The following is a 26,892-nucleotide window of genomic DNA, read 5'->3' as shown; positions in this document are numbered from 1 at the left end:
CGGCAGGGTCTTGGGGCGGGCGCCTGCGTGGGGCACCGTGCAGGCCACCCTCCTCCCCATCTTCGTGCCTGGAAACGTCTGGGAGGAGGTAAATGCGGAGAGAAGGAGAGTTCATGCTGTGCAAGAAGCTGCTGCTGATGCACTGGAAGATAGTGAAAACTACTGTGTTTTTGTAGTCTGTGTATTTTCTTCTCATGCCTCCCTTTGTACGATGGGTTTTTTCCCCTAGTGCGATCACATTCACCAAAAAAAGACCTAATTGTCTTCTGATTCTTAAACCATCCTCCTTACCGTAGATTTTTGGGGAGTGTCTAGAGCTAGATTCATGTTTTCGCTCTCCCCTGACAAGGGAGTCCACTGGGAACGCAGATGCAGACACGGCGTCCCTGCCGCGTGTCTCTGTGCCAGCGTGAAGCAGCCGTGCCCTCCTCCGCAGCGCCCCTGAGGAGGTGTTTTGAATTGTTGGTTTCACTTATGTACACAATGGATTTTGCTAAGATTTCTGCTAAAGCTCTGGTCAGACTTTCCCCTGGGTTGGAGGTGCTAAAAGGCATGCAGGATATGGGCCACCTCAAGAAGTTTCATTGGCCAAATGAAGGGCAGCCCAAACTGGACCTTGCATCCTGAGGAATTCACTTTCCAAACTGCAAATTCCTCAGGTCAGGGTAGGGATAACTCACCGCGTGCTTTTAGAAACCTGAGAAGTCAGGCAGGTAGATAGATATCTGTACCATAAGAAAAGAATTGATAATGAACAACGATACATAAAAACTAATACTGATCAGAATACCTGTGAAAAAACTTACTTCTGAAAAAAAGCTATTTTTTCTTTGAGACAAATATCCATGTATTGGTTGTGAATCTCTGGTGAACTGCTATGTAGCAAATGCACCTTCATTGGTATAAACTGATCATCTGAAAGGAAACAAACGCTTCAAAAAACAGTAGGATTTTTCAAGAGGAACTTATTCCTATCTGTCCAAGTGCCCATAAATAAGATCAAAATAAGTGTATTTCATTTATTCATGTTAGTTGTAAGATGTGCATATAGCTCATCTTCTGACAACCTCAGTTTGAGTTTAAAAGTGTGTCAGATTTGACCAGCTTGAATATTCCAATGGTATGGCCTTTCCTGAGAAGTGTCTCCTCTCAAAACATCTGCTATGGATGGATACCCTTCAAAAGGATCTGGGTTTTCTTCTGTTTCCCCAAGAGCTGTTACTCTGCAGGGAAGGGTTGTGTTCCCCATCTTTCTGCAGCCAAAGGTACTTGCCCAGGTATCCCTGTGCTTGTGCCTGCATAACTAACAGTCTTTTGGCTGCTAGGTTCCCGCTGTTTTGTGACCATCTCCCATCTTCTGCCACGCTGCCCCTAGATGTGTAAGGCTAAGAGCTTCCCTAGCCAAAACCATGTGATGGAACATGAGCACATGTAAGAGCAGAATTGAGGGTTTTTTTTCTTGACATCTAGTTCTTAGTCTTTTATCGCATTGAGCTTCGTCACTTTACCTAAGACAGGTTTTCTTTTTCATCTAATTGTGTAGAAGTGGAAGTCTTTCCCTTCTTCATGGAGCTCCACTCACGTGATTCAAAAGAACACCTTGGTTCAAATGAACACCTTAGAAGACAATTTATTCTATAAAGAAACCTTATTCTATAAGGTTTCGTACAAATTACTTCAACAATAAAAGAGAGTGTTTAAGGTAGACATTTCTCAGCAAATACTTTGGTTCTTGTAGTGCTTTTAATGGTGGTAAATTTTACATGAACACTTACTTTAAAAGCTTTCTTGTGTAATATAAATGATGCACTTTTTATCTTCAACCTGTCAAGGCAAAATCTAATATTTGTAAGTTGCTTGGACAGGAATTTGTTTTATGCTCCTTGTGAATGGAAATGGGCCTTTTACTGCTTCTGCACCTACTTGTATATTGAGATGTTTGGTGAAGATGCGATTCATTTCAGAAGTCAACTGATTTCTGTTTTTCTTTGTGCCCAACTCTTGGATAAATAGAAGTCCTGGATGACTGCTCTACTAATTGCAATGGGAACGGCGAATGTATCTCGGGGCACTGCCACTGTTTCCCAGGGTTCCTTGGTCCCGATTGTGCAAAAGGTAATCTCATATTAACTGGTCTACAGTGCGTGACAGGGATCATGATTATTGTGTGTGACTGCTGTGCTTGCAAAGATTCAAAGTGATTAAGGGAGATTAAATTCCTTTTTCCAGCCAGATGGCAGACAGAGTACAAGCACAGGCATCGCAAGCCTCTTTATGCTGTGTTCTTGCTAAGATGTCTCAACCACTTCTCCCTCAGTGACTTTCAGAGTTGAGATTTCTCCAGCCCTCCTTACACCCACTCTTAAAAAAACATTTTTAACAAGTGTGTTAGCTTAGCGTAGTGTTTACTGTTATTTAGAAGTGACAAATCAGCTGTTTCATTTGGAAGAAACTGGTAGGATGTGGCCTTAACTTGAATAGGGGGTAGAAGAGAAACCTTTTAGAAACTATTTTCCAGTGTTTTAGGCAAAACCTTATTAAAAAGTACTATAAGTGATCTTATTTCTGTTTCATATATTTCTGTGAGTATTATCTGACATACTCAGAATATTATGTCTGCAGATTCTCATGTTTTTCCTGTTGTTTCCTCGAATTCATGATTGATTTTATATTTTAAAAGATTGGTTGGCTCAGAAATCGGTACTGCATTGTAAAACTAAGCTTCCAGATCACTGGTTTATGCTCAGATCAGTAACTGCTCAAACTTCAATAAAGTTAAGTCTGCTTAGAAGGAAGAAGAAGAAGAGAAGGTGGGTATTTTGCTCCAGTTCCCCAGAACAAATACTAATATTACAGAAAATCATAAGCAGGCATCACTGTGCAAATCTCAACAGAGGCTAATCAAGGGCAGAGATCAGGGATCCATTTTTATCTTCTAAGATGTCCTATTTCAGGTCAGAATTAAGGTTATACTAGCGAGGCAGAATGAGGAGACTTGTATTACTCTTGCCCTTCGTATTTCAAACATTTCACCCTGTCACAGCCCAGAGTCAAAGTCGGGGGTGGAATGGAAAAAAAAAGAATTACAGAATGATAAATGCAGTTTCTGTTAAAATATGTAAGTATTTACATACATTACAGAGGTCGGTTTTGGTTTCTTCAGATTCATGCCCAGTGCTATGCAGTGGAAATGGAGAATATGAGAAGGGTCACTGCGTATGTCGAAATGGATGGAAAGGACCAGAATGTGATGTTCCAGAAGAACAGTGCATTGATCCAACCTGCTTTGGCCATGGCACTTGTATCATGGGAGTCTGCATCTGTGTCCCTGGCTACAAAGGAGAGATTTGTGAGGAAGGTTTGTGAAGTTTCACTCTTTTTAATTAGCATTTTTGGTTTTATCTTTAATCTCCCAACCTGTTTTAAGGTAGTTAAGAATTCCCATAGATGCAAGAAACTTACTGTGAAGTGGTACTGTTTTTCTCAAAAGCACCTTTACTGTGTCATGGAAAGTAGTGTTGATAGAAGGCATCTAGGCCTCAGTGGCAACTGTGGGAGCTGATCACATAACTTCCAAGATTCACATTTTTATTCTAAAAGATTAAAGGTATTTAACATTGTCTAATTAGAAAATCTAATCACTGTAGCACAGGTAGACCTCTGAAATGCTCAGTTTTTCTTTTGGTCCGGAAGGACTGTAGTTTGCAGGTGATTTCACTTGCCTCCTGCCATTGAATGCTGACAGCCAGCTCTGGTGGAAGTCTTTGCCTTTCAGCAAGTGATGGATTCTCAGTCCTTCAGGAGTTTCCTGCAAAATGGCCCTGCAAGCCAAGGATTCCTACTTTTTGTGAAAGTTGTGAGATCATTCTGACTTGTTTGTCTGTACTTCTCAGACTCCTCACACTTCTTTCGAGAAGAGTGGCTAATGCCACAGAGCCTCTTTGCAACCAGTAGCCTAGTACTGTAGCGTGCAGCACCAGAGCCTTGGCAGACTTTTTTTTTTCTTTTTTTTCCTTTACCCAAGGCTAAGGGTAGGACAACTGGAAGATCATTTAAATGAAATGTAATGTGGTGGTTTTTCAAAGTAATCTGCAAGTCATAATCAGCTACTCTCTCTACATTCTGTTCGTCTTAGATTTTTTCTGTGAAGAATGTACTGACTCTATAAAGTCAAGATAGCAGCAAACAGTTTCAGTTTACCAGAGTGTATTGTGTAATTCTGTTGTTGTATGTCATTTTTACTGTGAGCCTATATTCAGGGTACTAAAATGGCATCTTTTAAAGCTTAGCTAATAAAAAGTGGGAAATTACAAGAACAAGTAATTGTACTTTAGCTGGTTATAGTACCGATGTGTGTCTGCCCTCATCTGTAGGAAGAAGCAGCTGTCATTTGCCTGTTAGCATTTCTGAGATAGCTCATCAGCCACAGCTTACTTCCCCTGTGCATAGCCATGAAAAGCAGAGCTGTTCTTCATGCTTGCCCTGATTTGATGTTTTTTTCGGTAGATTCCTTACTCTAAAGCCTCCTGTTGTATAGATTTTAGGTGCGTCTTTTGAGTAACACACAAAAGTTCTTACGTGGCCTGAATTCTCTAATGAGAAAAATGCCGAAGATCGAGATACGTTGGATGGATTTTACATATCCGATATGGTTTTAAAAAGGAGGATCAAGAGAGTGTTTCTGGTCTACCCAGTCATTGGTATTTTCAAAAATGGACAAAATCAAGAAAACTGAGATGGAAAAAAAGCAAGCAGTGCACACATTTACACACAGAGGCCATGATACTGAACAAGCCTGTAGCTAATGAAAGGTTGTCTGAAATTTTATTAGGTTGCTTTGCTTGTTGGCATAATGTGATCCTGTAAAATGCTTGAGAAAGTAATTGAGATGAATGTGCTCAGACAGCCATTGAAACTAAGATCATGAAAAAGTTGGGATTTTAAAGAGAAGAAAAACACTGAATAAAAGAGGGGAATTATGTAGAAATAAGATGATGAAACAGACCTATGCAACCTATACTTTATACAGCAAATTTTAATGTGACAGTATGTGCATGACATGACTGTTAACTGTCTACTCTATTGCACAGCATGTGGAAGTAATTCTATCAATAATTCAAATTACGTTATTGTATGTAAACCTGAGGATCATTAACTGTTGAATTTCGCATTATAGCAGTATTGTTAATGTTGCAGACATAGCAACAGGTGTAATATGCAGAGAATGCCAATAGCTATATGTATTCATTGCTATGGACATCCTTTCAATTTGTTCTGTCAGTTTATCAGTACTGTCTTAAGTGATACTTTTTAAACTGTTCGTGGAATCACTCCATTAATTTTAAAAGATCAGCAAATCAAAGAACTATATTTCAGGATTAGAGAACGTTGCCAAGTACTTTCATACTGCGTGCTCAGCAAGATGTACTTTGTCCAGAAACACTGATTTCTCTTTTTAAGAAATCCATTGCACTGTGCACAAGCCTGGAAGGCTGAAAAAAGATACAAAACAACTCCTGAAATAAGGTCTTGCATTGGTTGCATAGCATGTTCAAAAGATAAAATGTCACTTCCTTATTCTCTAGTCAAAAAGTTCGATAAAGTGGAGACCGTTAATCTATAAGTCTGAAGTATTTAGTCTTCTGTTACTGAAACAGAGAACGGTCTCAATTTAATTACTAAAGAAGTACTCGTGCTAATACTTGAAATATACATAGAAAAACCTTCAAGATGCCTTTTTAGGATCAGCTTGAAGCATCAAGCATGATCTGTCAGGGATAGGCTTTTGGCTAATTTTTTTGTGTGTTTGGACACACCACAAATTCCTCTTCAGCTAAGCAGTCTTGCTGGGGCCTCCAGAGAGGGCGGACTGTGTGTTCTGCTTGCGGTTTGTCTTGTTAAGGAATTGCTGGGTCTTTATGAAAGAATATGCTGATTAGACAGGACTAACCAACTGATTTAGATTCTTCTGCAGAGCTCCTGAATTCTTCACTAGGAATAGTTTAATCCAAATTGAGAACAAATCTTGCTCTTTGTCTGTTTGCAAATTGTTCATCAGTATGTTACGTCTTCTTTGACTCTGTTCATTACCTGCAATTGCCCAGCGCATCCTTTTTATGAGTGTATAAGATTTTTGTGGTTAGCATTCGGTCAGAGATTCACTGTTCAAGGTTAGCAGATGACTGTTTTGGGGGGGTCAAATTCTCTGCTATAAAAGTAGCTTTCCATGGGAATTTTAAGGAATAAATCTTTTCACAAATGTCAGTAAAACGGAGCGCAATGACTCAGGTGGAAAATACAGTGCCCAATTGTATAAATAATTGCTAATTGCTTCAGTTCTTTTCCAGCTTCTGCTACTGAAACAGTGACTTGGCTAATTTGGATCACTGAATCTATCCAAGGAATCTGCATTTTAAAAATAAAAAAATACAAATGACAAGTAGAATCATGAGATCTCTAACAACCTACGTACTTGCTTGTTTTCCTGTTTTTAGTTTACAGTTTTGCACAGCTGTTAGCATAGACTGTTTTTCCTTGTATATTTGTTAGCATTGTTTCAGTTTGAGTATTTGCATAGAAATCGCTTTTTTTTTAACCTAATTAATTTGAATCCCTGATGTTGTATTTCACTAGAAAAACTTACACTAAAGGTGCAAAGTTTAAGCTATAAATTGTATGTTCCCTGCTTTCTAGAGGACTGCCTGGATCCTATGTGTTCTGGCCACGGTGTGTGCGTTCAAGGGGAATGCCACTGCTCCGCGGGCTGGGGCGGCGTGAACTGCGAGACGTCTCTCCCCGTGTGCCAGGAGCAGTGCTCGGGTCACGGGACGTTTCTCCTGGAAACGGGACTCTGCAGCTGTGAGCCACAGTGGACGGGTTCAGATTGTTCAACAGGTACGGCAAGATTTTACTTTCTCAACAAAAACTATTAAAAAACTTTTGTTTAAAACACAAGGTGAGGTGAACAAGAGGTGCTGGGGCATTGAAGTCTGATTTCTTGTGGGATATGCAGCTTGGGAGCATCTGGCTTTCTCATGGCAAGGGTGAAATGGCTTTTTCCTTGTGACAAGAACGCTGACTGTCTGATGGCGTAACAGCGAGGTCGGTAGTCCTGCAGGAGTGCAGGTACCTCCTGGCTTTAGCTGGAGTTAAGCAGGATTCTCTGATGCCGTCCAGCACTTGCTAGGATCATACCTCCACTGAGACCACAACTCAGAGAGAATCCGGAGATATATGAAAATAGGGTCTAAACCCAATGATTCATGAGCCTCTCTCAAAAAAACATTAAACAAGAAACAGTTGCCTGTTCTCTGATGCTGGGATAAAGATTGTTTTTTCTGAGAGGACTATCAAGGTTTAATACCACTGAATCTGTTTAAGAGTTCAGCTGGATTTTCTGTGTTTTGTACATGTAGATTTAGTATTCTTGAAATGAATATGCTCCGGGCATTTTACTCCTGTAATGGAGCATGTCATTACCAAAGTAGGTACTACTATTTTTTTTTAACCTAAAACTCACAGAATCTCAGTTGATGAGTGACACATCCCGGTACAGAATAGAATCAAGTGACAGACTTGCTGAATGCCGTCATTGGTCCCTTTTGGTTTTTTTCCTTTTTTCCCCCAGAAACAGTTGTTCAGAGGAACACTTAAAACAGTATAAACTTCCACTCAGATCTTTAAAGCATTTGATTTGGGACTTAAAAAATGCCCCCATCCATGACAGCTTTTTATTACTGACTTGGTAACAATTTTGCATGTTTTTTACAAAAACCCTGATTTCCACACTCTGAAATTAATAATACACGTAACTTCAGTCTGAGACTGTTGGAGGCGATACTTTGCCAAGAATTGTCTTTCTGCTGGCTTTTCACAGAATCCCGGTTGCTTGCATGTTCATCGTATGTTTTGTTATGTGTTGAAAATGTTTCCTGAAGAATAGTAACATATAGCACTTTCATTAATGAAGCGAATAATTAGGTAAGGTTCTAGTTATGTAGTAAAATTGTTTCCCACAAAATATACAAGATAATTCTGTTTTAATAGGAAGTTGCTGTAGCTCAAAAGGAATTGTTAATCTCTAATGGGTCTGTTGTGTCAGCTGTGTAGGGCAATTGGATATTAAGTAAAAGGACATGGAGATAATAAGTGATTGCAGTAAAGAGGCTGCTGTCTTGTCTGCTAGGATCTTCATTTTCATGTTTGGCTCAGTTTCAGGGTTATTTTAATAAATTCTTAGAAGGAAGTTAGTTTTTTCCTTACTTCCATCAACCACTAGGGAAAATGCCTCTCTCCATCCCTACTGCCTTCAGGGTTATATGATGCTTTTATGACCACCAACAGGCACCTCTATAGCTAGATGCTTCAGATTTCTCCTTTTAAATTTCTCTCTCTTCATAGCTATTAAACTTGATTCAGAATTGTCATGACAGTACAATGAGAATTAGACTGAAGTCTAAGAGATGTTCATTTGCTGCTGGATACTGTCTTCTAAGGTGCAATGGTTGCTGTGCATACTTGATCTTAGTGAGGAAGGAAAACATCAGAAGGCTAAGTCAACAGGGTCAGAGTAAAAGCTTTCATATGCGAATAGGAAAAAAAATCATGAAGTTCTGTACAATGAATAGGATGAAAAGGTATAAAGGACAGACCACTCATGTGGAATCAAGAAGAAAGAAAAATTTTGCAAGAGATCTGTGAGAAGTCTGTCAGCCTGCCTCAAACCATGCACTTCCCCAGTGTCTCAGTACCTCAAGCCAGAGAAGCAAGAGCATCTCTCTCAGTATTGGGAAGGTTTGCCTTTCTATATTCTTGTCAAGCATATGGGCTTCTGTCTTGACACTTTCTGCATTCCTCAGCAAATGCCAAGCCTTTTCAAAATAGAAAGGGGAAATATTTTTTAAGTTTCATGTTTTCCTAAATAGGAGATTAGTGTTTCTTGCTGTATCGTAAAAAGCTGCAATAGCAAAGGAATTCCAGTACTTCTGACTATGTCATCCCATGTAAATTATGGCTCACCTGTAAAGGGCTGAACCTTCTGCACCATACCTTCCCCAGCCTGCCGTCTCTAGCTCTTCATACAGTAAGCTCCATTTTAAATGCCACAGACTGTGGAAAGAAAGAAAACAGTATAGACATGGAAGAACAGAGATGTAGGGTGAGGGTGTGACTCATACATATCCTGAAGGATTGGCAGTGTTTGGAGCCACAGCCTGAGAGCTAATGGAGTCATTCATAGATTTTTGAGCTGGAGAAGACCATGTTCACGTAGTTCGACTTTCTGTGGAATATGTACCCAAAAAATGATCCTTCAGTTTGTACTTGAAGCTCATAGCTTCTGTTTAGTTTATAGAAATTCAGCCTTCACCAAAAGACTGAAAATGAACAGTAATCTACTATTTTCCAAGGTAAATTGTTTCAATATCTGACCCTCACTGCTAAAAAGTGCACCTTCTAATCCCAGTTTGAATAGGTGAAAAGTCTAACTGTTGTGCTTCTTTCTGCTAGATGAGATTGTCAAATTCTTCTCCTAAATGTTCCTACTCTCTTCACCTCTTATCCATCTCTTCAGTAAACTAAAACTAATATAATGATCTCCTTAAGGGGTTCTTCCCGTTGATTCATTTTCCCAGAAACATTTTTAGTTGCACTGAGTGGAAAAATCATCTGATTCTATGTCCAGCTCGAAGCTTTCTAAACATTTTCCAAATCAAGGATGTATATTTAAAAAGATAAAGCAGTACAGCTGAGGATGGAGAAGTGTGAGAGTGACAGAGCCCTGGACCAGGTTGCCCAGAGAGGTTGTGAAGTCTCCTTCTCTGGAGATAGTCAAAACCCGCCTGGATGTAAACATGCTTTAGGTGATCCTGCTTGAGCAGGGGGGTTGGACTAGATGATCTCCAGAGGCCCCTTCCAACCCTACCAATTCTATGATTCTGTGAAGTATATGTTACTGTTACAATGAATGATATGCAGGAATCCTGCAACAGCCAAATATATCTTCACTTTAAAATAGTGTGAATGTGGAGTATTTCAGAGTTTTTCTGATTTAAGGAAGTTTTCATATATGCAATGGAGAGTGATGCTAATTCTGGTAATTTTCCTCAAAATGAGAGAAGCTTTTTGAGAGCTGCTAGTATACCTATAGTACAAAAAGAAGCAACCAAGCCAAAAAGACTCTCATCTGTAGGCACGCATTAAAAAAAAAAAAAAAAAAAAAAAGAGAGAGAGAGAAAAGAAAAGTTTTCAAAACTGTGATTTCTTTTTTGTCCTTAATGATTATAAAAATCAGTATAAAAGGAGCCTATATTTTAAATCAGTTTGTTTCTTATAGTGATACACATTTCTTTTGCCTGCGCAAAGGCGCACACACATACACAGATCTCTCTCTCTTTTAATTTCTCCTTTCCTCTTCCCCTCCATAAAAATTTAATGCCAAAAAAAGCAGAACATTTTATGTATTCCGTATTTTCAGGCAGTTCTTTTGGAAATATGACTGCCCACGTAAGGCTTGCTTTTGCTTTTGTAAAATGACATCAAGCGAAAACTAAAATTCTTAGCTTAACCATTTGGAGGTCAAGGAAAGACAAAGGAAGATGCCTATGCCTGATTCATCTTTCCCATGTTTCTTATGAAACAGTTTTCTTTTTTTTTTCACTTAAAAAAAATGCCATTTTGCTAAAGATGTATGACCTGATCATTCAAGCAGTTACTTGCTCCTGTATATATTTGATGTTCTGCACAGTTGCTGCACTAAAGATATTTATAGGACTATATCAGATCAGATTTAAGTTACTTGTTGAGAGTATTTGGATATAACAAACTCTGAACTGTGACATGATTGAATTAATTGGGTGGTACGAAGTGACTAGGTTAGAAAAGGAGAAACGTGTGGACAGTATGATGGGGGAGTAAATGCCCAGAAGTACCAAGTAATGGAGTAGGTGGAATTTATTTCTAGCTGTCCCTCATATGGGGCATTGTTTCTAAAAGAATTGTGAGAATGAAGAGGCCGTAGCTGTGCTCCATCCAAATATTGCACGTTCCTACTGAGAGGCCTCCATATAAGGATATGAATCTGCCATAATCTCTTGGATCGGCAGCTAGATGCCTCAGATTGTCCACTGAATTTGTACAGTGCTTTTTCTGTAGAGCTCTTCTGTTTTCTTTAGGCCTCATATATGTTCTTAAAGAATTAATTTATTCAGTAGAGTAGAATAATTCTATAGACAACATCTGTACTACAAAGGCCAATGTATCTAGGGCAGCTCCCTAGTCTAAGAGTAGAGCTCAGAATTACTGAATAGAAGTATCCAAAAATAACTCATACCCGATGCTAGAGTTATTCCTTCTGCTATGACTGTTGAGAAAAGAGCTGTGGCACTGGACCAAGCCCCTATAACTAGGCCGGAATCTGACTTGCTGCTCTAGATAAACTGTCCTTCATGGGACTGTCAGCTTGAGTATCTTTTACTTATGAGGATTAGCTGGCAGTTAGTCACCTTTCTAGCACTGCAATATAGGAGCATACTCTTAGCAGCTTGGAGCTGGGGAGAGCAGATGTCTGCTGCCAAGACCGCTGTCCTCCTCTCCTGATGAAGCAGCTGTGCCAACTTCTGAGATGCTTCAAGATCTTATTGTTATCATCGGAGGCCTGAAGCTAGGATCCTTCTGCAGCATAGCACAGACCAGCTTGCTATCTTTCCACCCTTTTGGTTCATAGAGTATTTCCAAGACCAAAAGAAACAGAGCAACAGCACTGTTGCAGTTCACACTGTCCATAACATTGACCACAACAACCACATACACCGTAAAGCAAATAGTTCTTCTTCAGACATCACCATGGTTTATCTGATGCTCATAAAAAAACATATGATTTTCTAATTCGTGGAAAATCAAATGCTTCCCTGATACAAAGCACTGAAAATTAAAAACCCATCATACTACTCAGTGTATAAAGGTGAGTTTTCTGTGTTTGAATTCATTCCTTACTATGTAGTTTATCACATTGTTCGTTTGGTTTGGTTTTTCTGGTTTGTTCATCCTTTGGCAACTTGTGTAAAAATCTCCAAAGAAGTTAGAGATGTAGATCCTGCCCCCTTTATGGCCATTATTGATTTAGTCATCTGGCTGTGGATATGCCTGAGAGAGACGCACAAGAGGTTGGGTTCTATTTCTCATTTGGTCTTTCCTCTCTCCTAAAAGCTATATAGAGAATAGAAATGTCATACTCTGTTCCAAGTGAGACTGATTATAAAATATTTTTTGTGAAAAATGCTTGTACTGGAAAAGGTCATCCATGACTATTTAAGAGTCTCAGCAGCTTTATACCATCCTGAATCCAGGTATGATTGTATGTGAAAATCCATTATTCTTCTGACCAGCAACATATGGTTCAGTTGACCTGTGCAGCATCAGGGTGATATACTGCATACATGGCAAAATAAAATAGCAGAATGGAAGACTGATGGTAGACTGTTTTAGTGTCACCAGGATATCAATACAGTCAACATGCTGCTTATTGTCTCTGCATCTTTGTTGCTTTATTTATAGACTGTCATCCAAAATCCCTTGATGTTAATGAATCATTTCCCTTTGAGGTCTATAGGCAGAATGTTTCAGAAAGACAAACACAAACTTGCAAGTACTGACTGCTCATTCTTAGGTAGAAGGCAGCTCTGGCTAACTGAATTGATCTACGTGCTATTGTCACATCATATGGTCATCAATTTACTCCACCTCTGTGAAGAGATGACTTAGTGCTTTTATTAAACCCACAAAGCAGGAGTGACTTTTCCAAGATCGTGCTATCTCCACAGATAAAACCAGAACCACAAGACCTGTCTTAGTCAGTCAGGGTAGTAAAAAGCTAAACTTTATGACTAAAACATCAGAAAGCTAAAACAAAACAGGATAAGCAGCAGTGGCACACAGGAAACTCCCACTGAACATAAGAAAACACTTTTTTCCTGAAAGGGTGATTGAACACTGGAACTCAGGTTGCCTGGAGAGGTTGCTGAGTCTCCATCCTTGTAGACAGTCAAAGCCTCTCTGGGACACTGTCCTGGGCAATCTGCTCTGGCTGACCCTGCTTCAGCAGGGTTGGAGTAAGGCTATTTGTGGAGTCTCCTGCCAACCTCAGTCATTCTGAGATTCTGTGAAAGCGCAACACGAACAAACTGAAGAGGAAACCTCAGCCCCCTTTCTTAGACTGATGTCTGTAATGTGGAGCCTTGAGATTAAGGGAGTAAACATCAAGCAAAAGTGGATGACGGTTGTTCAGTGGGGCAGATCCTCAGCTAGCATAATTGAATGTAGCTACAGTGATTCCACCAAAGCAATGCCAGCTGAGAACCCAGCTCTGAGTCATTAACTAATTGCTGCGTGGTGCCCAAAATGTTACAGACTGAAAAGTAATGAAATCTGTGACAGAGCTGATACCTCTGACATCCTGTTCTGTATTCATTTCTCTAGATTCTATTCAATTCAGCCAAAGTAGGCCAATTTCTGTCCTCCTTACTTCAGGACATTTGTCATAATTCCACTGAATCCATTTATACCACTGAAGCAACCTAATTATGATTGGTAAAAGAGTAGTGGCAGTTCTTCGTCATGAAAACATTCATCCTAAAGTGATTGTATGTAGATGGTGTATATTTAGCATATCTATTTTTGGTTAAACTCTCTCTAGCAAGATCGGTGGTAATTTTACAAAGGGTAAAATGGATCAGCAGCCTCTTCTCTCTCGGTATCTTGCAGAGCATAAAACCTCTCTAAACTGAAGTGCTTTGAAAAATGCAAAATTTTGTAATTGTTGTAAATTGATATGTGCAGAGTGGAGTAATTTAAAAATCATTAGAAGTATGCATTTCTTAAAGTAAAGTACTTCAAAAAGAAATGAAGGCATAATACAGTATATTAATATAGTTCAAGACATCTCAAATTGATTTCAAAATTAAACATCAAAAACTGCAACTTGAAAAAAATAATTAGGTAAAACCATTTCATTGCAATCAGAAAACTCTTCAGATTTAGGAAATTGCAGATTATTGATGTCAATCATTCTGATTTGCCAAGGACAAGGGTATTCAGTACAAACAACTCCAATAGTGAAAATAGCCTTGAAATTTCTTCAATCTGTGATGTATTCTGTCGTGCGTTTTCTATAGACTGTTCTGTTCTATGCTGACACTTTTACTGTACTTCCTATTTTAGACAAGTCTAAAGAACTTTATCTAGTGTAGCCATCCCTCATTGTTCTGTTCTGCAGAAATGATGGACTTACAAATTAAAGAAACAGGACAGTTAGATGAGATTAAGTGAGGAGCTTTGACTATTACTGCTGTGCTAATTAAAAGGATGATTGAAGTTTCCCCTGCTGTACATTGTTTGACATTGTAGAAAGACTCTTCCTACTGCTATATATTTCACTGAAAAGAAAAAACTATGTGACTAGTTTGATTTGTATCTCCTGTAGAGTTGCAAGAGTTTGCAAAAAGATATCTGGTGAGCAAGATTTCTATTAAAAACTCAGTAGTTAAAGATTGGAATGCTGAATACGTGTTGCTGGAGAATTTAAAATATGAGAAATTTAAAGCAGTGAAGAAGCACTCCAATAAAAATTAATTCTCCTGTATGCTGAAATCAGTCCAGAAGGAACCAGAAAGACCTCATGTAGTCATGTATTGATTTAAGAAATAGGGTAAGTCAAGGGTATGAGAGATACAATGAGGAAACTTGGGATGTTTTGCAACAGATTGCTGCTTGTTTTGCAGATACACCAAAAATAATGGGCATTCCCTTACCTTTTCAACCTGAAAATTAAGATTCTGAATCTGTTGCTGTCTGCGTCTCATTTGGCAATTGGAAATAGCCATCGTTCAAGTATAAACATAATGTACTTAAGTCATCTTTTGTAGATCCTGGTCTAATCCACAAAAAGGTATTGCTTAGTCCACTGAGTGGAATCCGCAAAGCCGAGTTAGGATGTTCCTATACCAGGAGCTCTTCCCCTATCCGAGGGCAAGATACAGAAATTGCTGTGGTGACAGCAGCACATTCCCGGCTCTCCTTCCTTCTTGGGGCTGCTAGAAACTTTCCTCTGTGCGTGCATGACATCATGTCTGTATAGGGAGCCCAGTGTTCCCAGCAAACACACTTCAGTGTGTTTTCTGCTAGACCTAATCCAACAGATGTGGTTTGAGAGTGATGCTGGTTAAGATTCGTAGGCCAGAGCCACGTAAGGTTGCCAATTGTGAATCCAGAGAGCTTAATGCCAGCTTGTACAGCAGGACAGCTGGGCAATTATCTAGTAACAAAACCTGGCAAATAAGTGCGAGTTTGGTAGCAATTCAGGTGCCTATGTAATTTAAACAATTTAGGTAAGCTGAGCAAAGGTTTAAGGATCTAAATCTTGGCTTTAGATAATTAAAGTTGTAATTAGGCACCTACATCCCTTTGAGCATCTCATCCTTACTAGCTACGTGGTAGTAGATCTAGAAAGTTGTTAAGGACCATAGTAAAACCAACGACAGGATTTTGTATGGGAAGGACAAATACCCCGTCCAAGAAAATATCAGGAGTGGAGTTCTGAATAGGAGAGGCCTGTACTCCACAGCAGCCAAGTGGGGAAAAGCTTCTGCTGGTGGTGTAGGTGCCGTAACAGAGTGGAAATGAAGAGCCTCAGAGGATACGAGAGCAGTAACAGGATGCAGAGCCTTCACCTTTTAATTTGACAAGTCAGTTTTGGTAACGAAATTCCGGCAAGCTCCTGGCCGGTGGGGAGGCAGCTGTGCCACCGGCCTCTAAAGGAGGGCTGCTAATATCAGGAGGAAACTTTTCAACCTTCAAAGCTGGAGAAGCACGGTGCTGGAACAAATGTACAAAAAAGCAAAACAACTAGAGTTTTTGTCCTTCTGTGAATTTCAGAACACCCATCTGCGAAATGTGTTGCTTAAGTCCCCTAAAAGCAGATATTTAAAACATTTTTTATTGTTGTAGTAAGAGTTTTACAAAAATAGCTACCACTTCAATATGCAGCAGAGGCTCTCTGTTAAATTTAACTTACCTCTGAAAATAGGAAATTGCTATCAGTAAAAGTTTAAATCATGGAAGCCTTCTTCTGCTTGGAAACTTTCATTTCTCCTGCAAATTGCCTTGTTGAGCTTTTCGACTGTGTAGATAATTGCAAGTGTAATAGATGTAGACATTTAAAGAGTCACTGGTCTTTGCCCTCTTTAAGCAAGGACTTTTGCTTAAATGTTTAGGCTCAGGTGACACCTTTTAAATAGAATTATAGTAATTATGCAAAAACATTTCGGTGGTGATAGAGCAAAAACTCCACAGGCGTTGTAGCTGCAGTGTACGTTCATGCGTGTTGCTCTTTAGGAAGCCATGCCCATTTTATGAGCAGCTTGTTAAAACGGCATCTGTGACCTTGTGATCCAGAATCATGTTCTGAGGGACTGCGGAAGGCTGATCGTTCACACGCTGCGTTTTCAGCTGCTCCGGTCGTCACCCGTGCAGCGCGGTGCGGGTGCAGCCGGAGGGGACGGCCGCTGCGTGCCCCTCTCAGCTGCGCTGAGTGCAAAGCAGCAGCGTAAGAGGCGGACTGGTTGGTGAGCGGTCTGTGACCGGGCAGCACGTCCAGGCGATACCGGACCTAACTCAGCAGAGTGTTTGCAGGGGGAGGAAGAGCCGTGCCGAGTTAGCAGGAGACGTGTGCGGGGCAGATGGAGGAGGTGCGGCAAAGTACGAGGACGCTCGCTCCTTTCTTCAACTCTGCCGAGCGCTGCTGCCGTTGCGCCAGGGACCCTGAGGGTGTGGGGACAGCAGGGCGCTCTCAAACCCGGGGCCATGCGCTTTCCTCGCCGGAGGAGGAAGCCCACTAGCCAGGTGCTGCCTCTCTGAGCAGCTACAAGGCAGAAGAGCAGCTGCCAGATGCGCGTTGCTGTTTCTGTTCGTGTTGCTGACACAGGGGAAGCTACGGTTTGCTTGCTGGTAGCTGCTTCATCCCTCTCTGTACGCAAAGTCACAAGTGCAGCAACGGGGACAGTTAAACGTGTCAGTGTTTCCTGGCTGTTGGTGTCAGCAGTGCTCCTAGTCGGTCGCTGAGCGCTGTGACGGCTGCTGCTCGCCGGTGCTGGGCGGCCTTTGCTCGCAGTGAGAGCTCAGGTCACCTACCTCGGCCAAGATTGCCCAAGAAACGGGTTGCTGGGGCTAAAAAGAGGGGTAGCAAGGCCAGCTTCAGCTGATTTTTACTGTTGACTGGGGACCTGAGATGCTGCTCAGCGTCTGGTAGTGACCTTTTATTTCTGATATTAGTCTTAACTGTGATATTCTGTTTGTTTGTTGGGAATGCAGAATCCCTAAGGTTTACTTTGGTTGATCTACCATTTACGTCTGTCACTGGTGTGTGGGTCTCCATTGAAAAAACAGCTAAAAAATAGGTGTGTTTTCTTTTGGTTAATGTCATATATCAAAAGGGATGACTTTCCAAAACTGCCGGTCCTGCAGCGCTGAGCTAGAACCTGCAAGTCAGTCTCCTTCCTTTCTCTGCAGCAACCTTGCATCAGATTTGGTTGGCAGTGGCTGCTCTGTGGGTTTTGGGCTGCCATTGCTTTTACATAAGTGAATCTGAATAGATATCCCTGATAATGTATGAGAAGTAGGACCAGTGACTGCTTTTTCAGCATTTTGAACCCTTCAGAAATATGATAAGTAAAATATATCTTGGTTACTGAAGTCAGCAGTTATGTCTAACGTGCAGCACATACGATCTGGACGAGTTAAGCATTTAACGGAGCCATTTGGGGCACTAGATCCACACTCAAGGGTCAACCTGTAAGCTGGTGAATTGAAGTTGGTGCCTACTCTTTTCAAGTAGTGCTTAAATAAACCGTTGCTTCTTTACTAAATATGACTAATCAAATTTACTAAACAATTGTGAGATCTTAAGCTCAGAGTAGAGCCCTATTCAGTGTTAATAATAAGACTTCTGTGTGTATCATGAAAGACTTGGTGCTTATAGAAAAGACGCATCGTGATCCATTTGGGCAAACTTAAAAACCTTGGCTGAAAATAGCTGTTCCTTTATTTTCTTTTGATAATGTATTAGCTCAGGCTGTACCTGTGAGACAGTTTTACTAAGTGTGCCTGCTGAGCAGTCACTTTGCCTATTTCCTTTTTCCTGCAGAACAATTTGGTTGCTCTCCATGTTCCTCATCATTATTATACACTACCCCATGCCCTTCACTGATTATCGCGGTCCGTCACTTGCCCAACGGGTTTCCTTTTTCTCTGTTTTTCCTATACCCCTGGCTTTTCAACCCGAGGACCTGTGCTTTGCATTTTCCCTCTGTGAGCGAGCACAAAGCCTCGGCTTTCATAGCTTTCATCTTGTTCGTTTTTGGCTCATGGAAGGTTGTTCTGGACTGCTTTCTTGCTGGTCTCCCCTACACAAGACAGACATTGTAAGACATGTCCTTCTGTGGTTGTCTGTATATTGTGAGGGATTTTATGAAGCTTATTAGTCAGAGTATGAATCTACAGTGACTGCTGTAATTTCAGTGCTTTACAATACGTACAACTGAAATCAAATAGTGGAGACAAATTATAAAATGGGACAAAATTTGACAAAGAAACTTGACGTTTACTTGGGAAACACTGTATTAAAAGAAAAGGTTATCCTGGTCAGGGTTCTGTGTGGTTCTCGTCACCCTCGGGTCAGTCTAATCTTCCTTACTATTAGGTTATTATTTTGCTCATTTATTTTAAACGTTTCCCACAAAAGCGTTATCTGACCTGCCAACCTGTATCATGTCCACGAGAGACAGGTTCTGCAGCTAAAATCCCATGTGTGTCGAGCACAGCATAATTGTATTCTGCTTTACACCAACACTGGCTGGGTAAACACAGATACACCCAATGGCAAATGAGTAATCCTTTTCAGTGATATCAATTTTCAGAGCTTTGGCTCCTTGAAATGAAATATCTGTTAGTATGTTTACCATTACCAGTCCAGACTCATAAGATTGTATTGATTGAATTTTTGCACTGCAAAAATACCATTCTGAAGCACAGTGAAATCAATAAACGGTGAGGTTTTATATATACAAAATGGATTTGGATCAGGAAGAAAATATTCATCTGATTTCATCAGATGAAAAATAAAGCTGAAAAAAAAGGTGTGATAAAAGACCTAAAAAGGGGGAAAAGTTCCTCAAAGTGCTATTTCTCTATTGCTTCCCTCTGCTTGCTGTATCAACCTCTCAGAGTTTTCTATCTGCCTATCTCACACAACTGCATTTTCAAGCAAATCAGGGCTCCCAAGTTTGGAAAAGATATTTTCTAAATAGATACAGTATTATGAGAGGTTACAATTACGGTTCAGAAAAAATACATTGCATTCATATGTTTTAAGGTGCACACGACTATTAATGGCATCATTCCTACTGGAAGTTAGAAGAGCTATTTTTAGAGTACTTAGCGCATCAGGAATAAGTTCAATGAGATGAGAGCAGGATTATTTCCAGAAAGCAATTAAAACAGTTACTAGATTGATGGGGAAACAGTATGAATAACAAGCAGTGAGGATATGGCATTTTAGTTCCAGTGGTTTGATATTGTGCTTTGTGGGCTGTAGTGAGAAGATAAGAAAAATAGTTAGAAATCTGTGAAGCAACATATCAAAAAGGTTTACTGTAAAAAGCTTGCGATTAAAAGGTTTAAAATGAAAGAATGTTTAGAGAAGTTTTGGCTTTGCTGTGTCAGTGGAAATATTTGATGACTGTATGTTAATTGTGGCTGGGTAATAATTTGGGCTGGGTGAATGTCTGAGGACATTAATCGTTTAGCAGTGCATTTCTGCCACTCGTGTGGGCCCTACTTTCTGCGTTGCCTTTACTGCCCCCAGCTAGAAGCCCTCCTGGGGTTTAAGGCAGTTCGCGGTGTGGACAGCAGTGCCACAGTCAATCCTCCATTCAACTAGAGCATATACTATGTTTCCATGAAAACACCCAAAAACTTACTTACTATAATTACTAATTTATTTCTTTTTTAAGTTGTAAGGAATGTCCTGATGCTTCTGTAATCCATGGAAACCCACAAATAGCTGTAATATGTTATGATCCTCTCTAGCATCATTCATCAAAAAGGGCAGGTATGATCTGGCGTAGGATCTATTTTCTCATGTGGAGAATTTTTCCAAAACCATTCCTCCTTTGCTTAACATAACTTTGCCTCCTTGCTCTGTTTCTTCATCATAATCAAAAATAATAAATATCAACAGCTGAATAACTTTAAATGTTCTACTCTGGTAACATAGCAGTAAACTACTGGCAAGCTATCCTGTAGCTATTTTGAACTTGATCTGGATTTTCAGTAGAAAACTTTTAGATACAGATGTTGAAGCTGGCTGAGATGGATCTCACTCTGTCTCTCTTGTATTGAGATGGGTCATCATGTCCCACTTTGTTCAAGAAACAGGATCTTTGGAAATGATTTTGGACATATCTGTAAGAATAAATTCAATGTAATAGTCTCAGGGTGTTCATTCAAATAGCATTAAAATGTTGCTTTCAATTTCCTTGCACAAATAGAACAAACTACTCACATCCACAAGTTATTGAGGTATCATGAGATGACCTTTATATTTCTTTGTCAGATTTAAACATGTGATGCATGGAGAATAGGACAAGTACTGTAGCAAGAGAGTTTAGACTGAGATTATCTAGTGCTGGCTTAGATTCTCTGTTGCTGGGATTTTTTTTAAGTAGTGCCAAATATGATTTAATTTGGAATGCAGATGGACTAGATGGTCATATGAAGTCCTTTGCAGCCCTGTTTTATATAAATCTATATAAAGAAAGATCAACTATGCTATGTACGTAGGTATATGTATGTTATAACTGGTATGTTATTTTGGTATGCTGGCAGCAGAGGCTTTTTTTTCATCCAAGCAGTTGTTGATTAATGATGATCTATCAGGTTGATTTAATTTTGATCATATCAAATTTTGTGTAAAATTCTATAGCTTTTTCCCATTGAGTGTTACTTGATGGTGTGAAAGATAGGATATGTAGCTGGAATTGTTTGGAGTTTATCTGCAATTCAGGAACGTACCTTTACTGCATGTTGCCTGCAGGAAGCCTGTTTTGGTTTGCCAGAGGAAGCATGTTCACAACAGCTGACAGTCTAAGACTTCGAAAGTCGTGTTTTGCAAACATTTCCAAGTCCCTGCGATTTCCAGCTCTGTTTTGAGGAGCAGATGCTGTTGGATGCTCACATATCCCTTTGTAATTCTTCTGCCTTGCCTCTACAGAAAGTGTTTAGCCTTCAGTTTCTTACACTGATTCACCATGTTACCTACCAACATACTTAATTAAATATTTAGTGAGACTGGAATTACAGCTGTATTATCAAAATGTTACAAATGACATTTGTCACGTTAAAAATATGTTTCTAGACAATAATAAAATTCTCATGTTTCAGCTGATTGTAGCCTCAGGTATTAGGTTTTGGTGAGAATGACAACCTAATTTTTATATGTGAGCTCCAATTATCTGTTGCTACCAAAGTCCTGAATGGGATAAACTAACCTCACTTTCCTCCTTCAGCAGAAATGAAATACCTATGGCTTCAACAGACTAATTATTACTTCTGCTATGCTTTTTCTTTTCCTTACCATCTCTCCTTCTGGTCCTATTATGAAATAAGGTTATCTAATCTGTCCATGAAAATAGGAAAGAATGAATCGAAAGGACATCTTTTACACTACCTGTCTCCTTGTGGTCCTTAGCTACAAAGTTTGCTAGTATAATTGTGGCTGGCTAAGCAAGTACAAAGCTCTGCAAGTAACTGGCATGCTGTCACTATGCCAGGAGAAGCCCAGATTAGATGCAGCTGAAACAACCAGATTGCCACAAGATCTTGTTTAAATCATGAAGATTATATAAGCTGTACCATAAAAATAACACCTTTGCTATTACGGACTTGTAAAGCTTGGTTTTAAGCTTTTGTACTGCATTCTGTCAGGTAATCTTCTCGAGTGGGGAAAACTTTCCACTAGGTTTTACTGAAAAAGGTAGCTCAAACGCTTTTGGACTGTGAATTTTTAAAGTTTAAAGTTACATTTTTGAACTCTTTTACAATGTAAAAAACTGTATTAATAAAGTTGCTGAAAACGAAAGCTAGCACAGAGTTGTCTCCAGGACACAGCGGGATGGTAATTTCAAAAAGCTCAGGAACATTGTTGAAATTATCATGCAAGCTTATTAAATGCAAAGTATATTTAAATTGAGAAAACTTTCTTTATTAGGCCTAGATAGGTGATTTTTTGCAGCCTCCAGCAGTTAAACATATTGGGTGAAAGTCAGGTTAGATTAATTTTTAATCTTTATGGAAATCCACTTATTAAAAAATGGATAGCCAAGTTATGAATATGATGCTTAAGGGTTTAGACTGTCTGTTGCACAACTCAACATTGGAATGTGAAGAAAAGTAAAATGAAAGTGTTTTCATTTTACAATTATTTGATCACTTTTGTTTACATATATTTTTGTATTCTTGACTTGATTTTCTAAAAGTTATTCCTGAAACATGTTGAATTAAAATTAAAGTCTTCCCTTATCATTACAAATTATAAAATATTTAGCTTTAATTTCCCTTTTCATATTACGTAAGTAGAAACTTATTATAAAACACATTTAAAAGGACTCAGTGTTGACTTAGGTAATTAAAATGAAGAGTATGGAGTGAATTTTTAATGCTTTTTAGATTAGCTAAGGAATGATGAGCGTATTTGTCTCCTTCTCAAGAGTATGTACAAATAATGCTTCCCAGCTCACATTTGCCTTCTTCCAATAAAATTAATGAACATTCAGAATTAAGGACATACCACTAAAGGTTCTAGACAGCTTGAGTTGAACATTTTTTAAGTCTCTTATTCATTGCTTGGTTTACGTCTGAGGAATCTGAATTTTGTATTTGATGTGTTTTGTGAAAGTCTATAAGAAACGGTGGGGTTTGGTTGAGGCCAGCTCCCAGCAATTTGTCAGCACGTTGCTCACAGTGAGTCTAGACAGCCTAGGGCTTTTTTAAATAGAGCCCTATGCTTAGAGAACCTTATTTTGATTGCAAAGTATGCACATGCACTTTCGGTCTGTGTAAGTTAGGGTGATTCAGTTGGTATTGCTGGAGCAGGGAGAATTCTCGCTGGCTGTGGACATGCCCTCTTGGCCGCAGAGCAGCCTTCGAGCTGCCTCCCCGACGAACGCACGAGACCCGCTGGAGCGCCAGGGGCAGCCAGGCAGGAGCATATCCCACCAACCTGTGCCATGGAGGGGTGGGAGAGAAGCGATTGGCTTTATGCAAGTCCACAAACCTAAGCACACATACGATTGAGGGGCTTCACTAATTACGTGTATTGCACTATTGCATTGTGAGAATGAATGAACATTATTGCAACAACTTAACTAGATGCTACTGATGTATTATCCCCCCAGAGTCCAATTTTCTGATCCAAACTGACATCTGCCTCCTTTCTTGTCTTAAATAAGTCATCTTCCCCTTGCTCATGTGCTTTGTAGTCTTGTCTGGTGCAACAGCTCAGGGCTCCTGAGCAGACCAGGCTCTGTTCTGGTGGGTCTCCATCTCCTCCTCTACCATGTGTGTGAAGTACCCTCTGCAAGCTTTCAGGTACTAAGCCAGAAAAATATAGTGAATAATTGCCTGCCTGGTTCATGATGTGAGCCAGCTGCCCTCCATTGCATGAGTTGCGGACAGGGACCACACAGCCAGGAGGCGGATGACCAAGAGGGGAGCTCTTTGGCTGGCTCAGCTCCTGCGTCTGTTCAACCCCAAAACTGCCGCTTGGTTGCCTTGGCTCCTTGGCACTGCACTGGGGTGCCTCTGAGCCAATCCTGTGGGGGAAGGAGGAGGAGGATCTCTGTTTCACAGAAGAGTTGGCTGATGCCTGACTTGCTGTCTACTTCATTGCTGTCTTTCCTTTAATCACATCAGCTTCTTTTGAAGCTATTAATCTGTTTCAAGTTACTGTTTTGCTTCCCATCGCATTTGGTCACCATCCACTCAGAATATCTCCTTTTGTCAAGTCTGCTATGGAGACACAGTCCCACAGTGCAAATGCTACTGGGACTCGCTCCCATGCTGATTTCTCTTTACTTGTTTATCGACAGGAAGAACTAAGGAATTGTTTTGCATTAAAAACAGGAAACCTGAACTGATATATATATATATATTTTAACATGATTGTTTGAATTAGCAGCGGATTAAAGATGTGTGTACTACCACAGCATAAATAGGATGATGTTAGGCTTGAGATCACTTGCTTGGCGTGGAAACAGAAGTGTGGGGAGAATCTTAAGAATTGTCCTTGGATTTACTTGGCCCGAGACTACATTACTACTGTAGACAGCATTTCTGAAGCCTCGTATTACATCACTGAGGCAAATGTAAATCTCCAGACTGGCCTGAGCGGTCACAAAATATGAGCAGACTGAGCAGCTGGGCAACTGAGCTGACTGAGGGAGAGGCATTGTCCGAATCAAGAAACCAGGATCCAGTGCGTCTGCTTGCTTATGGAAGTGTTTATCCAGGCTAAACACTGTTCCAATAAGCTAGAAATTAAGGAAAATTGCTTGGCTGTGTCTAATCTTAGGTGACAGAATAACCAAAATGAGCTTTGTGGTTAAAGACTGTATAGTGGGTTATAAACTAATAATATGCACCAGATCTGTACAGTCTCCTCTTGCCACCAGAACAGGGATATATCCACGTTCCCTTCCACTCCATAATGCATATTTCTTTGGCTTCTCTTTAGAAGACAAAGGTGTCAAACTGCTAGGGAGGTGGGCAGAGGTGAGGCAGATGTGCTGTGTGGGAATGTGTTCAAGGGTTTCCACAGCTGGTTCTCTGAGATCTATTTGCAATTAGAGAAGTGGAGGAAGCTGCTAGAGTTACTAAAAAGATAGGAAAGCACTATCCACCACTGGCTCTCCAACTTGAAGTTAAGATGTGAGTTAAGTTCTGTATACTGACGTCTTGAATACTCCCTGAAGTTTTGGCATTACTTGAGCTAAACCAGTCCCACAACTGCAAAAAGCTGTGTAGAGGTCACCTAATCCAGAATGGCCCAAAACCATCTACTCCACATAGCCCCACATGGTGTTGGCCACAAACTATTTCTTAACATCCATTCAACAACTTTTTCCACTTATAATGAAATACCAAAAGCTGTGATTATAATGAACTAGAAGGGAATCAGGAGAGATCAAAGGCATCCCTCGAACAGCCAAAATCCTTGAAGTAGCAGGTAATTTGTTCGATTTAATTCTCTGGAGTTAGCCCATGCCCCGTGATATAAGGGTAAGCAAAAATAATTGTAATGATCCTCTGCTGCTCTGGCCTGGGGTGGGCGATCTGGGGATGAGTTGCCTTCTCGTCTGAGGAGAAGGGAGTACGTGAGTGGTTTTGGTACCAATGAAGTGACAGAGCGAGTCCTCCCCCTGCTCTCTGAGCCGTCTCCCAGGCTTCCAAGGAACAAACAAGTTAACAAAAAAGCCAAGCCAAATGGTGCAGAATCCCTCCTGGTACCTGCAGGCGGGCGGGCAGGCAGTCCAAGGCATGAAGCCTTAGATTAATACATCATCAGTGGGCAGCAGTCAAGTCTTTCTGAAGGCTGATGCCCCAGACTGGGCACTTTTTTTTTTTTTTTTTTTTTTTTTTGGGGGGGGGGGGGGTTCTTTGTAGTAGAGTATAGCCAAGCAGTCTCCTTCCTTGCCTTAAATACAAAGGAGGCTATGATTTACTCTTTTGGGAGAATATCATCAGATAATTATGTTTGTCTTGTGCTCCAGTATAACACAAGTCTCTTGCTGAATAATAAAATTAGTCATTTTTATGTAGTTTATTTTGTTTTCCTCAGTGTAGTACCTCATAGTTGCTATTACTGAATTTCATTGTGACTTTTTTTAGTGAGATTTTTTTAATCAAGTCCTCAGCTTCTAAGGGTGATTTTGAGTTTGACCATTCTCTTCCATTTTTTCACTTTCAAATTCTGTATGTTTATACTCTGAGCCAGTTTATTAATGAAATTAATGGCTAGAACTTGACTTAAGACAGACCCTAGACACCCCTGAGATGTCACTGGGTAGTTACATCTCTGTGCTGCTTTTTTATTCATGATAAGATTTTGATTTGAACTTCATAGACTTTATTTGATATGGACAGGAACAGTATTTGTCAATATGGATACTTTCAGGAACGTTTCTGTGCAATAGTTTCTAGATATAAATGATTGTTGTTTAAAATCTGTCAAGGGAAGAAATCTTTCCACTACTAAGTATGTTACATTGGCATTTTAAAACAGAACAGACATGGTTACTTGGCTTACACTCATGGTACTGTCGGCTGCTTTCTGAGAGAAGGAAGGAGGAAGCATTTCTACGGCAGGTTAATTGCAGAATAACAAGCAAATTTTGTCTCCTGACACCAATTATTCTAAACAAATTTAAACCGTATAGAACCCTTTTATAATGAAGCCATTCTTTTCACAGAGCAACTTTAGTCTAAGCTGCAGTTGGCAGATGGTGATGTATTGAAGCCGTTCAGGATTTTCATCCTGCTCCACACTAAGTGGAGCTCTACAACGCCCAGGTAGAGAAGTTGTTCTGAGTGAAATGATGGAAGTAGTCCTGTCCTCCTGAAGTGGTTTTTATGGGTTTTTGGCAGGTGGCTCATGAGGGTCAAGAGATGGGGGGGGGAAAGTTTTAATCTTTGAAAGCCATTTTCAAACTGCATGGCCTATGCATGGTATGTATCATGTTCTATGCTACCACGGCAGTGGGTTGTTTGGCTAACACTTACTGTACTAGC

General features: G+C 40.1%; 1 protein-coding gene across 1 annotated transcript in view; it reads left to right on the top strand.

The window, feature by feature from the left end:
• The window catches only part of TENM1 (teneurin transmembrane protein 1), a 311,517-nt gene that overhangs the window by 187,978 nt on the left and 96,647 nt on the right, over positions 1 to 26,892 (top strand). The window contains exons 9-11 of the mRNA XM_062584304.1: positions 2,014 to 2,115; positions 3,164 to 3,358; positions 6,694 to 6,894. Of these exons, the coding sequence (XP_062440288.1) occupies positions 2,014 to 2,115; positions 3,164 to 3,358; positions 6,694 to 6,894 (498 nt within the window). The remainder of the gene's footprint in view (positions 1 to 2,013; positions 2,116 to 3,163; positions 3,359 to 6,693; positions 6,895 to 26,892) is intronic.

Source organism: Rhea pennata, chromosome 11 (genome assembly GCF_028389875.1).
Source record: "Rhea pennata isolate bPtePen1 chromosome 11, bPtePen1.pri, whole genome shotgun sequence".
NCBI classification, from domain to species: domain Eukaryota; kingdom Metazoa; phylum Chordata; class Aves; order Rheiformes; family Rheidae; genus Rhea; species Rhea pennata.
Note: the sequence above shows the minus strand (reverse complement) of the source record. Positions and strands in the feature narration are given on the sequence as shown.